At 39.3% G+C, this 17060-nt stretch overlaps 1 protein-coding gene across 1 annotated transcript in view; it reads left to right on the top strand.

Moving 5' to 3' along the window:
• SDCCAG8 (SHH signaling and ciliogenesis regulator SDCCAG8) overlaps window positions 1-17060 on the top strand; it is a 233058-nt gene that overhangs the window by 111012 nt on the left and 104986 nt on the right. The window contains exon 13 of the mRNA XM_035010960.1: window positions 5806-5948. Coding sequence (XP_034866851.1) covers window positions 5806-5948 — 143 coding nt within the window. The remainder of the gene's footprint in view (window positions 1-5805; window positions 5949-17060) is intronic.

The raw sequence follows: 17060 nt of genomic DNA on the forward strand, positions 1-17060 counted from the left end.
GTGTGAGAGCGTGCATGTTTCTGAATTGTGATGTAAAATGGATTTCTTACCATGGTCTGGTTTGAAAAGAAAAGAAAATGAAAAAGATTGAAAGCCAATGTTTAACTTATGGTATGGTGTGGAGGCAGTAATATCAGAAGATCTGGGCCAAAGCTTAGATTTACTTCTTTGGACAATCATTCAATGTCTTGGACCCTCAGTTTCTTTTTTGTATAAACAGGGATACCTGCCCTGTGTGCTTCATGCAGTTGTTTTAAAGGTCAAATGAAATTCTAAGGAAATAGACAGTTGTCACACACCATATTCCCTTAGAGTGGTTTGTCAATCATTTTCTACTGAAAACACTCATGGCTTATGATAGCAATCACTTATGCTCATTTTATGAATCTTCAGGTCAACTGAGATTTGGCTGAACTAGGCTTCATTTGACTAGGGGGCTCTGCTTTGGGTTATGGGTGGTAGGTTGTCTGGGCTGTGGTTTGGGTTGGGTTCTGCTCCACAGGTATTTATTCTTCATCCAAGAAAAAGGGGTAGCAGCTGTCAAGGGCATGCTTTTCTAGCGGAGAATCACCAGAATACAAAAGCAAAGCCAAACCACGTAAACATATTTATGACTTCTGCTTACATTATAGCCACAAAAATTCATTGGCCAAGTGAAATCACATGGCCAAGTCCAAAGTCATTAGGAAGAGACAGTGTATCCCATTCCTAATGGAAGGGAGATAGAAGTGAAAATTTTCTGAACAATAATGTAAACTATCCCATTACCCAAACACCATTTTTTGTTCACTACTTCATTCAGAATGTGAAATGACAGCCAAGTATCAACATGTTTTTGAAGAAAGCCTCTAACATAAGGGATTGTCTAAAAATAGACAGACAGAAAAAAAGGAAATTGGGGCAATATATAATAGAGTAGAGGAGAACACTTAATATGCTATAATATTCTAATAAATAAGATATTATATCCATAAGATAAAAATAGCATGCTATGTAAAACAGTGAAAAGAAGAAATATCTCCTGGGAATGAAAATTGTGGCAGAAATCTTTTCTTAAATTCAGTAGAAGTTTTGGAAGATGAAGTCAAGAGAATCTCCCAGAAGTTAGAATCAAAAGATAACGAGATAGAAAATAGAAGAAAGTTAGATGAGAAATCCAATGGAGACAAAAACCAATGTCCAGGAGTTCCAAGAAGAGGAAATATTAAAATGTATGACATCAAAATATTTTAAAAAAATAATACAAGAAAAATTCCCCAAACTGAAGAAAACAAACCTCCAGATTGAAAAGGGCCCACTGAAAACCCAGCACAAAGCATGAAAAAAGACCCATTCCAAGGTCTAACATTGTAAAATTTCAAAATGCCAGGGAAAAAAGAAATGATTATTAAAGCTTTCAGAAACAAAAAAAGCAAATCACAAGACCAAGTATTAGGAATCAGAATGACATAGGGCTTTTCAATTGTAATATTACAATCTTTAAGACAGTGGAGTAGCCCCTTAAAAATCCTGAGTAAAAATTAATTTCAACATAGATTTTTATACCTAGCCAAACTGTCGAGTGTATACATAGAAAAATGGCATTTTCAGGCATCCAGATACTTTTAAAAATGTATTATTCATATATTCTTTCTTATGAAAGTTACCCGGAGAACATACTTTAACTAAAAAAGGGAGTAAACTGAAAAACAGGATGACTTACCAGCCAGAAAACAGGAAACTGTAATAGGATCAATGTCTAAGGCTTGACCCAAGACAGAAATCAATGTGTCCAGACATAGGCACCAAGAAGGATATATCTAGGGAGAAAATTTAAAAGGAACTGATCATTTGTCTGATGTGTTTTATTACTTGAAAAAAAAATTTTTTTGATGTGTATTTGATAGATCTGTTTGAACATTGGGGAAGAAATGTCAGTTACCTAAAAAAATAATCTGTTAAAAAGTAGGCAATTCCAGAAATAATAAAATCTTGTATAAAAAATTGGATCAAAATAATACTTGTTTCAGGAGTGAACAATAATTCTGTAATTATAATGTAAATGAACTACTGACTAATAATTTAACCAGAATTGTTAGATGGGAGGATGAGATAGGTTCTGTTAAGTGACCTAAATTGTTACTTTTTTACTATAGAAAGTCAGTAGCTAATGTCTAATATTGTAAAATCAAGAAATAGCATTATAAGTATGTCATATAAAATATGAAGATAAATATCAAAAGAGTGGATAGTGTGGGCCATTGAGGATAGGGCTTGGAGATGGGTGCGAGGTAGAGCATGGGCACTGCCCTTCTTTGTTATGAAATGTTGAGTACTATTTGACTTAAATTAGGTGAATTACCCTGATACAAAAAACTAATAAATAATAACAAAATTACATATGTCCATGATTAAGAAAAAAAAAAACTTCCTATGGTATAGAAGACTGTAAATGAACAGTAAAAAGTTTGTCTTTCTCCATATCCCATCCTTGCTATGATTCTCCTGAGAAAGCCACTTTTAACAGTTTCTCCTTTTAATGCTTACATTCATGACTTGAAGTATATCTTTTGGTAAAATGTAACGCTATCTGGACTTATGTTTGCCTGGTTAGCCAAAAGATGGCTGCATCAGACTGCATCATAGACACTGCAGGTTAATAGAGTACTTAGGGAGTCATGTACCATGGGCCTCTGACTGTTGTTGGTCCTTCATCCCAGAACCACTATAAACAGCCAAGGAAGCAGTGCTGACCTAGTTGGGTGAGGCAAGGGGTTATCCTGCCAGTGGGAGCATGGCATTTCTGGCAAGAGATTCCTCTTCTAACTGTTGGAGTTGGTGCCATGGCAGATTTTCCTGACTCAGGGAGTAAGTGTTGAGCCCTAGTCCAGCTGGTTAGACTATTTGTTGATTTTGATGATTTGCACCAATAAGCTCTTTTTCTGGCACAGACAATCAGAAGCAGGCAGTAATTTTCCATCTTCCTAAGAAAAATGTTTTTTGCATTTTGCAACTATAATAAAGTTTTATTCAGTTTTCATCAAAATTCCCGGGGGAAAATTTATTGAATTAAGTCAAGAACTCTTCAGTCCTCAGTGTTAGCCGTATATCCTTCAGCAGGTCAATTTTTCTACTTACTGCTTTGCTGTTCTTGAAAGATCAATAGAGAAAACAATCAGCAATAATAGCACTAGCTGTGTTTTATTCAGCTCTTACTATGTGCTGGACACTCTGATAAGTACTCAGCATCTCATTTAATCTTCCTGATAGCTTTGGGAGCTTGCTACAGCCACCTTCCTGTGTTAGACTGAAGAATCTAACAGTCGAGTGACTTGTCCAAGGTCACAGGGCTGGAAAGTGCCAGAGCTGTGTCTGAAACCCTGATTTGTGTTGACTCTGGGGCCCATGTGTGTTTTGTTTTGCTTTGTTTTTCAAGTTTTTATTTAAATTCCAGCTAGTTAACATATATGGTAAAATTGGTTTCAGGTGTAGAATTTAGTGATTCAGCACTTAGGTGTAACACCCAGTGCTCATCATCATAAGTGGGGCCCATGTTTTTCTTTCTGTGTTTGATTGGCTTTCAGTGCAACCTCTGACTTTTTGTTACATGAGAACAAGAAAGCAGCTGATTTATACTCAAAACCTAATTACCAATGGAAGTGTGCATGTCTTGTTATTGTCACATAGTGCTTATAAAAATTGTCACCTCTTTTCTCTTTAAAAAATTTGCGATTTTTATACATTTTTTATCACTTTTTTGTATCCTCTCAATTCAAAATTCTGGAGTTGTCTTTGATGTCTCCTTTTATGTCCTTGTATTCACCAACTTTATGTTCATTTGAAGTGTCTCTATTCTCACGTCTGGAATATTGCAACTCTCTTCATGGTCTCCCTTCCGCCAGTCTCTGCCACCTTAAACTGCTCATAAACAGGGCTCCGGTTGTTTTAAAGAAGAACTTCTCTCATATTGAATTGTTTAAACCATTAATATCTCTCCATTATCTATAAGCAAAATACAGCTTTATTCATCTGGAAGTCAAGACCTTTCACAATGCAGTCCCATCTGTCATTCGATGAGTTAATGTGCCCTTACCTCTTTCCACTTTTCTTGCCCATGCTAATATATCCCTAATCTGACCTATCGAAGCAGAGATTTTCTCTAATACTCACTTGTTTCTTATGTGTTTTGTGGTTTGATAGTTGTGTGTGTGTGTGTGTGTGTGTGTACGTCTCATTTACCTACCTGAATTGTTAACTCCTGAGCGTAGGGATGGAGGCTCTCTGAGCCCATCATAATACTCAGGGCGGTTTCTTGCATATAGCATTGTGTACAAAATTAATGAGTGAATTTTTGAAGTTTTAAAATCAACATATATTTCCAATTCTATACATTTGCTTTTGTTAATTTCATGTTAGGCGAATAAAACTTAATAGACTTTGATGTTTTTCATATCTTGAATTGTATTAAATTATGGGATGAGAAATAAACTGGTATAACTTTATCAGTTTGAAATGTTTTACGGAAAGATCAGTTGCATTTAGTATTCTGATCTGAAAGATATAGAAAATCTACTCTGCATGAAAGTGATAGACTCGTTATTATATAGGTTTTTGAAGCTAAAAATATTTGAGAACTGTTGTAAGTTGTTTTCTTAAATTGTGGATAATATACGATTTGATAGGCATAAGTAATATTTATAATGTAATAAAAGTAAAAAAAACCCCGAATCATTTAGTTTATCTTGCCTGATGTATTAAATGTAGTTAGAGAGTGCTCAGCATATTAATGACGTGAGGAAATTTGAAATGTTCTTAAATACTAAGTTTAAAACACTTTACTTAGACATGATTTTGTTTTCCAAAAGGAGATTGCGTTTTTGTGAATTAAAATTGCTTCTTGCTTTATGTTGAATCTGAAAATGTTTCTACCTTTTGCTTTCCCTTTTATTTGCTTTTCTGGTTTTAACAGTCTGAATATTTATCTCTTTTATTTTTTTAAAAAATTATAGATGTTCCATGATAAATATTTCTACTTTAGTGTATACATTATTTAAAACTGTGTTCCATATAAGGTATTTTTGCTTTGAAATATTTGAGTTGCAGTAAGAGAGGATAATTTCATCCTGAGACCAAAGAATAAACTATCATAAATTTTCATATATTTTAGATGTTCATATTTATTAATCTTAGAGTGCTTTTGTTACCTTTTTTAGTGACATTTTAGTGCAATATTATTTTAGCTGAGAAATCTCATGTACTCTAAAGGCTTAAAGGTTCTCATGCCATATTTTTTCCTAAAATATCTTTTTCCCAAATAATGTTGAGCAGCAATAATGATGCCTTCTTTTATACCTCACATTTTTTAAAAGATATATTATTTTACCCTTTAATCTGGCTTTCAAAACATCCAAATGAAACCATAAATATACCTTTCAGAATATTCACATATTTGATGTAAATCACTACATGGATCTGATCTAATCTCACAAATGAAAATGCTATATTTTTAAAGTAGTGACATTTTTAAGTTCATATTCTTTAAAGGGACTGAGCCTTAAGAATGAGAGTGCCGATTATCCATTTTGACTCCTCTCATTTAATCATTTCATTTCTGAAATTAGACTTCATCTTACGATCCAAAAAAACCTCACTAGTGTGCATTTTTGGCTGTGTTCATTCCCTTTGTCATCAAATGGAAGCTAGCCTAAATTTTCTAATAATTTCTCATCACATTAAAATTCACGGCAAACATAAAAATGAGAGCATTTTGAACTCAAGTGCATATAGCTTATATGGATGCTTTTCCCCCTCTCCCCTCCACCTAAGGAAATAGAGAAATTGAAATTAGAAGTGAGGGAAAGCAAGCAGCACTTGGAACAGGAACAGCAGAAGGCAGCCCGGGCCAGAGAGGAGTGCCTGAAACTGACAGAGCTGCTGAGCGAATCCGAGCACCAACTGCACCTCACCAGGTACTCCCTAATCCCATTACGCGCCAGAGTCCCAGTGCCATCCCACTGATTTTTGCCACCGGCTTCCAAACAGTTGTTAGAGTTAGTCTTAGTCACTCAATTCACACACAGCTTTCAGGCATATTAAGAAAAGTGGAGATGTGGTAAGCAAAACACCCAGACATGTGAATGATAAGTGTGGCAGGGAATTACTGATAGATTACAAAACCTTTCATCTACAATGCTCAAATATTTAGGTGGTTCTCTACCAATAGGAGCAACATGACATATTTCTCCTACCACCACCACTACCTCTCCTGTTAATTCTGTGTCTAATAAAAATGTTGAACTGAAAGATCTGAGGGATATATTTAGGAAAAGAATCAGATACTGTCAGTAGTGAATGAGACAAAGTAAAAGGCATCCTCAGATGCAAACTGAGACAGAACAGAGAGAAAATAAGGAACCTGAGTCCTAAGGAGGTATAGAATTGAGTGATGAAATTGATTGACACTGTTCACATTCAAACCGTTATTATAACCATGCTCTTGTGGTTTCGAATTACACGGTTTCTGTCACAAGATAATGCGATGTGATTATCAGTGTCCTACAACTTTAGGGAACATGTAGCTCAGCTCTAGGTGACAAGGAGACATTTTAGGTAGCAAGCACTGTATAATTTGCTGTGTGGAAAAGACACACATACATACACACACACACACGCATGCATATACACAAATGCACATACACAGAGAAAATTCAAATAGAGGTTGCAGATATTTCATGTTACCATATAAGTGGTTTTTCTCACTTTGGGTTTTAGTACATTTTCATGTTTCAGATCAAGCGTTTGGGTTTGTTCAGTTCTTAAGAGTTTTTTGGTTTTTATGGAGAACTTTCTCTACACATGTAAGTTTATGAGCCTTGGTTTGGTTCATAAATTAGAAAAATGCTGATCTTCTAATCATAGTAATATGTTGAATTTAAACTATGAAAGGGGACTGATCCCTTTTACATTAAATATGACAATGTAATTCTGAGCACGGTATGATAACAGATGGAGAAAAGCACCACTTGAACAGCCTGCATTTGGAGAAAAAAATATTCTAGAGGTTGGTGAACCTCCCAAAGTTTTGGGTTAGTGTTAAGATGCCTCTAGTTCTGTTAAAATCAAACTTTGTTGAAAACATTTTGTTATGATAATATTCCAAATGGTTTGCCAACTTCCCTTTTTAAACCGTGAAAGAGAAAATGAGAAGAAAGAAAAAGGGAAAAAGCCAGAAAGAAAAGAAATCCTTTATACACATGTGATATCTGGAAAAATCCCAAGAGATAAAACACTTTTATGAGAAAAAATTGCTTAATACTGTAGAATAATAATGGTTCTTTTAATGCTCATTCAAGGTATTGTCTTGTAGAACCAAGAACATAATGTTAACACAGTTCCAATGGATTATTTAATCTCAGAAGTTTCGAAATTTAGCTTTATCATGATAGTTAATAGTTTTTCTTCTGTCAGGCTTCTGTTGGGAAACAATCATTTGTGTGCTAAGCACTACTAAACCACAAAAATAGGACAGCTTTCAAAGTCTCAGTGTGTCTGAGCTTCGGTAAATAAATATTAATGCTGGTTTTGTCCCCTTTGCCATTCTGTCTTATTCAGAGAGTTAATTTCTGAAGTCAGGGTCCTACAGGGAGTTTTCCTGTGCAGTATCAATTTGTACTGTCTGACAAGACCAGTTTCTTGCAAATAGAGCGTATTTGAGGTACAGCAACTGCTGAAAATGGACCAGTGGTAACTAATTCCTTTGTTCTTGAGAAAAACGGGTTTGCTTGGTTCCATAGAAAGCTTTTTCTGTTGAGCTTTATTTACAGCGAGTCTACAAAAATTGAAAACTAGTTTTAGGGAAAATAAAAATTACCCATTTTCTAAGTGCAGTACTCTTTTGTAAGCATTTTACATTTAGTCTCTGTTCCTGTTCTATAAAATCCACATTCATAAATTTAAAGATGACAATTAAAAATGCAGAGAACCGTGTGTAGCTCTCTTTTGCACTGAAAATGTGTCTTGGTTGTTGGGCTAAATATTTCTGATATACTTCTTTGTTTTTTTTTAGAGTTTGCTTTTCCTCGACAGTCTTTATTGATTCAGTATACTCAAGTGTGTGGCTGAGAAACATTATGTCTTTCTTTCCCTGTGTAGACCAGCCGAAATAAATAAATCCCACACAGGTAGCTTAGTGTTAACGTAAATATTTCGAATGACATAGTCGGCACAAAGTTTAAAATTGAATATGAAAACCATGTTATAAGTAATGATGAAGTAAGGATGTGGATCTCCCAGGGCAAAGAAAATTTAAAAACTGGAGTATTGATTGTAGATCAGTCTGAAAGAAAAATAAGCTATCGTTTGTCTGTTATTTCCCTTTATTGTCTAATTAGACTTAAAAATGGAAAATGGAGGGGCGCCTGGGTGGCTCAGTCGTTAAGCGTCTGCCTTCGGCTCAGGTCATGATCCCAGGGTCCTGGGATCGAGTCCCACATCGGGCTCCCTGCTCGGCGGGAAGCCTGCTTCTCCCTCTCCCACTCCCCCTGCTTGTGCTCCTGCTCTCGCTGTCTCTCTCTGTCAAATAAATAAATAAAATCTTTAAAAAAAAAATGGAAAATGGAAAATTAGACTTAAAAAATGGAAAAATGCCTGGCTGGCTCAGTTGGTGGAGCATGTGATTCTTGATCTTGGAGTTGTGAGTTTGAGCCCCATGTGTGGGCATAGAGATAACTTTTAAAAAATGGAAAATAGAAATACAACATTTACTGAAAGGCCCAACTGGTAAGAATAACATTCACCCACTCAACAAATATTTATTGAGCACCTACTATCTTTCAAGTACATTGCTTGGTCTTGGGTAAGGAGAAAACCATCAGATTCAGTTCTTCCCCGTAGGGCTGTGCTCCTGAGCCAGCTCCATGTGTGCAGTTATAATCAAGTGTGAGAGTACTGCAATGATAGAAATAAAGTTACCACAGGAGCACAGAGGAAGGAGAATTGGCGTACTGTGCATTGGAAACAAAGATGATGGGGAAAGCTTTCTGGAGGAGGAGAAGTTTGGTAGCTATTTGGATTAATGAGCTCTTAAATAGCAATTCTCAGTGTGGAAGAAGGTGGAGTGGGTACCCTGGGTGGATGGAGCAATATCTACAGAGACACAAAGATGGGACGGAACATAAACTCTACAATCAGGTTAGGTGTTTGGCAGGGGATAAGCCTGGAAAAGGCAAACAGGGATCAGAGGAAGGGCCTTGTGGTCCATATTCTGGAGTTTTGGCCATTCTGAGAGTCATGGTTTACTCTTGATATATTTTAAGCAAGGCTGTCAACATGATCACATCTTTGGGTCAGTATTCTGACTCAACAGCATGGAGAGTAAACTTGGAGAGCTGATGTAGGAAACAGGAAGACCAGTTAGGGCAGAGTCAGCAACTACAGCCAATAAATATGGCCTGTTGTCTCTTTTTGTCCATGAGCTAAAAATGGCTTTTATATTTTTTAAATAGCTGGGGAAAACAAACAAACAAACAAAAAAACGTTTTGTGACACATAAAAATTATATACCTATAAATAAAGTTTTATTGGACACAGACATGATTATCCTTTATGCATTATGTATTGGGGCTATCATGGCAGAATTGAGTATGGTCCTCAAAGCCTTCAAGTATTTATCGCCTGGCCCTTAACAGAAACAATTTACCAACCCCTCAGTTAGGACGCTGTGTAATTCAAGTAAGAAGTCAAGAGAGCTTGAACTTTAAGGGGTTCAAATATATATTTAAAGAAGGTAAATGAAGGGTAATTGAAGACAGATTGCCTGAGGAAAAGATGATTGACAGGGCCCCTGATTAGAATATAAGCCCCAGTCCAGGGGGTGGTAATGAAGTCCTGGACTATGGCTTTGCCTGTAAAATGGAAGGGAAATTTTAAGAGGCATTTAGGATAGCAAAAGAGAGAGGCCAGAATTAAAGGTGACTCCAATGTTTCTAGCCTACGTTAACTGGATGAGCCATTAATTCCAGTAGGAGACTTAAAAGGAGTAAGAGAGGGAAATAATATACCGTGTTTTGGGGCTTGGGTGGAGATGTGCAGTGTAGGTCCAGTTTGAGGAAAAAGGTCAAGACCTGAGGCTCTTCATTGGATGCTTTTACATAAAGCTACTAGTTGTAGCCAAGGAAATGGGTGAAAGCATGAGAGGGCCATGCTCTTAGAGTAGGGGGGTGGAGAACCACCAGCCAGGGAGACCAAAGGAGTCGTCAGTGCCTAAGAAAAGAATATGGAATGATGTAACAAAGCTTTTCTTAGGGGAGTCCCCAGGCTTCCGGGTATTGAGGAAGCCGAGTTCTAGCATCTTCTCCTGGGCATTCGCCATCTTTGCAATTTTGACACATTACTTAATTCTTTGAACCTGCTTGCTTACCTATAAATGAGGCTACAACCTGATTTCTAAGTTTCCTTCTAGCTCTGATCATCAATGATCCTAATGGTGATTGAAGACATCCCATGATGAAGTGCCCATTTCCTGATATTAGGCATCTAATTTGCTGGGAGTATTCTTTGTTTAAGATGTTTTCTTAGGGTGCCTCTGGGTGGCTCAGTTGGTTGAGCATCTGACTCTTGATTTTGGCTCAGGTCATGATGTCAGGGTCCTGAGATTGTGCTCTGTGCCGGGCCTTGCGCTCAGCAGGGCGTCTGCTTGAGATTCTCTCTCCTCCCTCTACCCCTCCCCCACCCTCCTCTCTCTAAAATATATAAATAAATTTTTTAAAAAAATGTTTTCTTAGTTTGAACTTCAGAGAGATTTTGTGGAGGCATCCTTCAGACCTACCATTTGCATTCACCCTAAGGCTCTGCTGACCATTCACAAGGGTCATGGACCCTTCCAGCCTTTTTCACCAGGTATTGCCAATTGAATATTCCTAAGCACTGCCTTGACTCTGTCACCTGCTCCTGAAACCTTCCCTGGCATTGCACTATTACAAAAAGTCCAGTCCACTCGCAGGTAACCTTTCGGGACGGGGTCCCAGCCTTCTAGTTTTATCATCATTCTCACCAGCTCACATCACAAGCCAAATTGCACTTTGGGGCTTTTCTCTCCTTTGTTATTCTCTACATCTAGAATACCCCTTTGACCTTCTCTAGCCATATTATAATCTTACCTCCTTTTCCAGGTCTCTCTGAACTTCTGATTTTTGTCCACCGTAGCCCTCCCGGATGGCCCCGCCGCCCCAGGGGAGCATGTCTCCCTCTGAATCCTCCTTCCCACTCGGAGCTGAAGGCTCTACATCCTGAGTGAATTCCTCAAAACAGGGACAGTGAAAATATGAGAAAAAGGAGTTAGTACTCTGAAGAGTTTTTGTACTTGCTTTTCTTCCCTTCTGGAATGTGTTATTCTTCAAATGAGGGATGAGAGGTCTTATTAATGTTCTATTTTTCAGAGCATCTGGCTCAGCCCTTTGCAAAAGAATTGGAGCTCAATAAGTCATTACAGGGATGGCCAATGTATTGCAAGTTTATGATTGTTCTTTCAAAGCGCAGTATTTTTTTTGAAAGATTTTATTTATTTATTTGAGAGAGAGAGAGAGAGAGAGAGAGCATGAGCAGGGGACAGGGAGAGGGAGAAGCAGGCTCCCCTCTGAGCAGAGAGCCCAACTCGGGACTCGATCCCAGAACCCTGGGATCATGATCTGAGCCGAAGGCAGACACTTAACCAACTGAGCCACCCAGGTGCCCTCAAAGCCAAATATTAATAAATATATATATATGTATATATACACACACACATATATATACACATTTTTTTTTCAAATATATCAGGGTAAAAAGTGTAAGATGGAGATAAGACAGAAATAGCTTTTTTCATTTTTAACTTTGCACATACATATTTAAGTATAAGAGAATCAAATGATAGTCATTCTAACAATTCAAGTAGGGTTGGTAAAATATACCATGCTCTCACTTAAATATGCTCCCTTAAAAACCAAACACACACACACACAGAGTTCCAAATTAGAATTCTCTATAATTAAAAGGTGGCCCCTCTGATAGAAACATACAGTCCGGTAGGGCAGGAAAGAAGATACACAAAGAGCTGGTAAGATAAAAGAAAAGATCCAGAAGAGAGATTCCAGATAAAGTATTACAGGGACAGAGAGACAGTAGCCTCTTACTGATCTCAGAGGCATGTGGAAGCAGGAAAACAGGAGGGAAGGTCTTTCTCCGTAGGGGAGACACAGCATTGGCAGGGTGCACCTGTAGACATGCGAGTGCATTAAACACACACAACCTGTCTTTGAAATAGCTAGGAGCATCAGTCTCTGAGATGAAGAATATATCCATCTTAAGATCTGCCTGGTACCATGCCGCATGCAGTAGCTCTTTAAAAAATAAGGACAGAGGTTGTGGCTAAGGGCCATGGCCATCACTTACCCAACCCCTTCTGTGTTCCAGGACCTGAGCCTGGTGCTTTTCATTTAGTGCCCCCCACCCCTGCCCAGAGCTCTGGAAGGTGCAGACTGTTATCTTCCCCTGTTTTACAGCTGCGGGAACCAAGGTACAGAGAAGTAAAAAGATCCATCTAAGGTCACACAGCTGTCCTGTTATAGAAGGAGGTTTTCAATCCCGGCGGTTTGTCCACCGCGCCTCTGCCATCATCCATCATGCTGGAACTCCGTGTAAATTCCTAGGAAAATGATTAATGCAATTGTTCCTGAAAATACACCTGGAGGAACCAGTACCATAAATTTATAATGAAAATAAGTGTCAGCTGCCCCCTCCTTCACTGATAGAAGTCATGTCAGTGTGTTTTCATCCTGGCTTGGGTTTTTCTTAAGAAACAGTGTTTTGGGATCAGTTGCCTTAGTCACTTAACATATTATCATACAACTGTCATTCTCCTTTGCCTTCTTTGCTTCATTTTTACCCAAGAGGAAAGAGAGGCCTTTCCAAGAAGGTGGAAATTCCTTCGTATACTTGTTTTTGACAGGTCCAGACATTTTTAAAGAGCTACCGGATTTTAATCCCTCTCACGAGACTACCGCTTACATCCATGTGGGTAGGTTACTTTATGATGCAACCTATTAAAACAACACATTTCGGAGTGTTTATATGATTGTCGTTGACTGTTTATTGAGGCAAACACTCTTCTCCATACCTACTCTGTCTATGTTGGAGCCTGTTCTTTTGACTCCTGCGTCTTTTTCTCAGGTCTGATCTGGAGGGGAATTACTGCAGGAAGCCTTCTGCTTACTTTTGAGAGGATTTAGAACTGGAGTGGCTCTCAGTGCAAAACAGAAGGGAGACCGACCTGCCATTAAGCCTGCAGGCTTCAGCTTTACTTCAGCAGCGCTGCCTTTCAAATGTGTATTTTCTCTCTTCCATAAGCGATGTTTTCAGTGATAGGTACTTCAAAGAATTTCTCAGAGCGGGAATCTCAGTGAGCCCCATAAAAGTGGGTACTCTGTTCTTCCCTGCTCTTACGATCCAAACGGGAAGGTCTGCCCTCTGACCTGGAGAGATAATAACTTGAATGGCAGTATTTGTATCTTTTTGAAAGTGAGAAAGGGTGTGCCAGAGGGGTCACCAGCTTATCCTGTTAGGATCGGTGATTTACTTGGGGAGAAGTGATGAAGCCTTTCTTTGCAGAGCATTGCAGAGCATTTAGCTTCTGCGTAGTTAACGACTGCAAATGCTTTCTTGAATGGAGTTGTTTGACCTCTCCTGTTACCAGGAGGAGTAACAGAAACCCAGAAAGGGGGAACTGATTAGCCCCATAACCAGACCACATAAAATCCAAATGCAGATGGCCTCAGGCTCTCTTGGAGCGGGGGACTCGGGGCCGCCTCAGTATGCTGCCCATTTCTGTCCATCCCAGGGCTTGACTTCTGTCTCAATGTTGGCTCATTCCTTCAGGTTCTCCCACACCATGCAGTCACCTCCTTCAGTCCAAACTGAAGGTAAAGGAGATGCCCTTGATTTCAGACTGTAAGTGTGACTTCCTGGCTCCCCCCATTTCTGATCACACAGCCACCCCTTGGATACACATGCTGGAAACCTCAGAGGCAGCACTGGAGTGAGGGAAGGGAGGTGCACCGAGCAAGAGGAAGTGCTCTCATTAGGGGAAAGGGGGTCAGGGACCCTGGGGAAATCAAACAACAGGTGTCCCCTTCTATTGTCTTTTTAAAAATATATAATCCCTGATTTTTCCTTTGAGGAATGAAGTGCAAAGAGGGGAAAGAAGAGTACATCTCTGTTCACGTCGGTTTGTGAGTGGTAGTCTCCATTGTCAACATGTTATAAGGCCAAGGAGGCAGGGTTAGTTCTTCACAGGGTCGCTTTGTGGTTTTATTTAGAGAATTCTCAGAATGCAAAAAGAAAGGTGTATAAAGGATGCATAAATGAGCCCCTGGCACTAGCCAAGCACTGTGTCTGATTCCCAGCAGCAGTGTGACGGGAAATGTGGCCTGGGATGGGCTGTAAATGATGAGTCCACCATAAATACAAAAACTGGGTATTTGGAAGCTTTTATTTTAAATTGCACAATATCCAACCAAGTGCATGATCAGTGGGCTTGCTCTTTCTTTCTCTTTCTCTTTTTCTTTCTTTCTTCTTTCTTTCTTTTCTTGTATCTTTTAAAATTAAAAAATTTTTCTAGTAATTCATTTTTATTGCATTTTACAAACTCATGCTTTGCAAAGAAAATTTTAAGAAAATAAACTTGTACACAAGGAGGTTGAATGCCCTGCCTTCTCAGTCCTTACAGCAAGCCTAGGGAAGCTGAGGCATGAAATCAGGCAGCCAGGAAGGAGGGAGGGTGCCAAGCAGAAGAGGCAGGCTTTGAACCCGGTCCATCAGACTCCAGAGCCTGTGCTCCGAAGCTCCTGTTCACAAATAAATGCAAAAACGTATTTCAAAGCTAAGTAGAATTACCCTTTGGATTGCAGAATCTCAGTTCAGAGGCCAGGAAGCAGGTCTCTGGTGTCAGGCTATGTCTAGCAGATTCTCCATGAACATTGCATAACTTTGCCTCTTCTCTTTATTCTTAGGGGCAAATTAAGGACCTGCCCTCATTTTTAGGTGACAACTGGCTTAGGTCAAAAAACCAAACTTCCAATCTCTCTTCATTTGGAAAGGGGACTCTAGCCTTGACACGTAATCTTGCTATTCCTTGGTGAACTTTATTTTTTTTTTCCCCTCCTGAGTTTTATTGAAGAATTTTTAGCCTCAAGTTTCCATTTAAAAGTTAAGCTTATTTTTTTTTCTTGTACTCCTTTCATGAATAAATTAAGCAGAGAACGTGTCAAAAATACTTTTAAATGGATATATGTGCAACCGACATCTTCAAGTCTTGAAATAGATGGCCTTGGTACTGTTTTAAATTGCGTCCTCTTTTCCTTCCCCCACCCGGTCCCCGAGAGAACAGGCTGTTGGAGAGCCAGGAAGGCAAAGTCGTTTCATTTTGCTCTGGTGGACACTGGGTTGCCTGAGCGCCCTTGGCTCCACCTGTTTGGTGGGCTAGGAACCCTGGTCTCCGTGCGGCCTGAGGCGGGAGAGGTTAGAGTCGCAGGCTGCCAGAGAATGTGTCTCTGCGGGTGGGTTCTGCCTAACTTTCCCTGGCTCGCTCCTCTCAGTTCTGTGAAGCCCAAATGTGTGTGCAATGAAAATCGACACCAGGGATGTCTCCTCTCCCCTGCCACACAGGCCCACAGCCTGGAGCATGGCCGTGGTGGCAGCCAACTCATTTTCTGAAGAAGCCCAGAGGAAACCGAGAAAGGATTGCCCACAGCACTTGCCCGACTCAACAACAATGAACATCAAGTTCAATATAAATAGAAGGAGAAAAAAAGCAAAAACCTAGAACTGTTGTTTTAGTGGCCCTAAGTAAGAATATTTTTCTAAAAGAAAGCTCTGACCGCCAGTATTAATTTAAGGTAAATTAAAAAAAAAAACTTGATGTTTAATTTCTTCTTAAACACTTCTTCTTAATTGGAAGTGTTGGCTAGACCGATTATTGGGCATGAATCACTTGTTATTTAATGTTTCCCTGATACCCACAAGTAGATTATACAGTGACTCATTGATGTTAAATGTTGGAATCAAAGCTTATTTTTAGATTCCCGAGAAAGGAGGAGGTTTGGAGAATATCCAGTTTCCTCAGTGCCCTCCTCGGGGCCATGTCTCATGGGGCACCAGGACCCAATGCAAGTAAACACATTTTTATTAAGCTACTGCTCTATTAGATTGGCTTAGCAGACAGTACAGTTCCCTGAATTCAAGAATTCAGATTGGGCACCAAATGGATCAGGGAACATTTGGAAACAGCCTGTGATGCTGATGTCCAGCTGAGGGGAAAGACTGCTCCACCTTGGCTCTGTGTGACCTCCACGCAGCAGGCACTGGTCACCTGAGGGAGGGCTGAGCATCTCCTGCCCTGGCCAAGGTGGGGGAGGGGCGAGAACCAGGAGGAGTATGAAGGGATCCCTTTATCCAAAGAATCCCCTCCCCCGTGTTGAGAGCGTAATTATTCTAAATGTATCTATACCAACAAAAGAAGCATATAAAATAGCGTAAGAAGTCACTATTGGAATATATGCCAGGGGTGGAAGTGAGGGGGTGTTCGAGATGAGGCATTAAAAGTGGGTTTCAGCAGGTTCAAGGTTTGCTGGTTTTCCAGTAGCTGATTTGAAGTGTGGCCAGGCTGGGCATAGCTTGATTTTGACACCAGTCCTGGTTCTGTTTCTGAGGACTTTCTGTCACCTTGGGAAAAGTCTCCTACCGCACTTTACTTCCTATAGATCTTAACTGTAATTTTGTGAGGATGTATGTGAGTATGAAAATCACTGCAATTCATTCAGGGTTCTTTGAATCTGAGGTGTTACTAATCTGTTCAGGGATGATGCTACTAATATGAATTTGTGTAAACTAAATTCACTAGCAATCACAGTGCTTTGCTCAAGCTAGAAAACTTTAGGGCAATTGAGGCAAGATCAAGTTACTTTTTGGCAAGGCCGCGGTGGTTACAAATCAGGGACATGAAGAGAGGATATCGTTAAATATATGACTTCCCATTTTCTAACTCTCACACG

The sequence above is a fragment of the Mirounga leonina genome, unplaced genomic scaffold (genome assembly GCF_011800145.1).
Source record: "Mirounga leonina isolate KUSES-001 unplaced genomic scaffold, KU_Mleo_1.0 Mir_154, whole genome shotgun sequence".
Lineage (NCBI taxonomy): Eukaryota > Metazoa > Chordata > Mammalia > Carnivora > Phocidae > Mirounga > Mirounga leonina.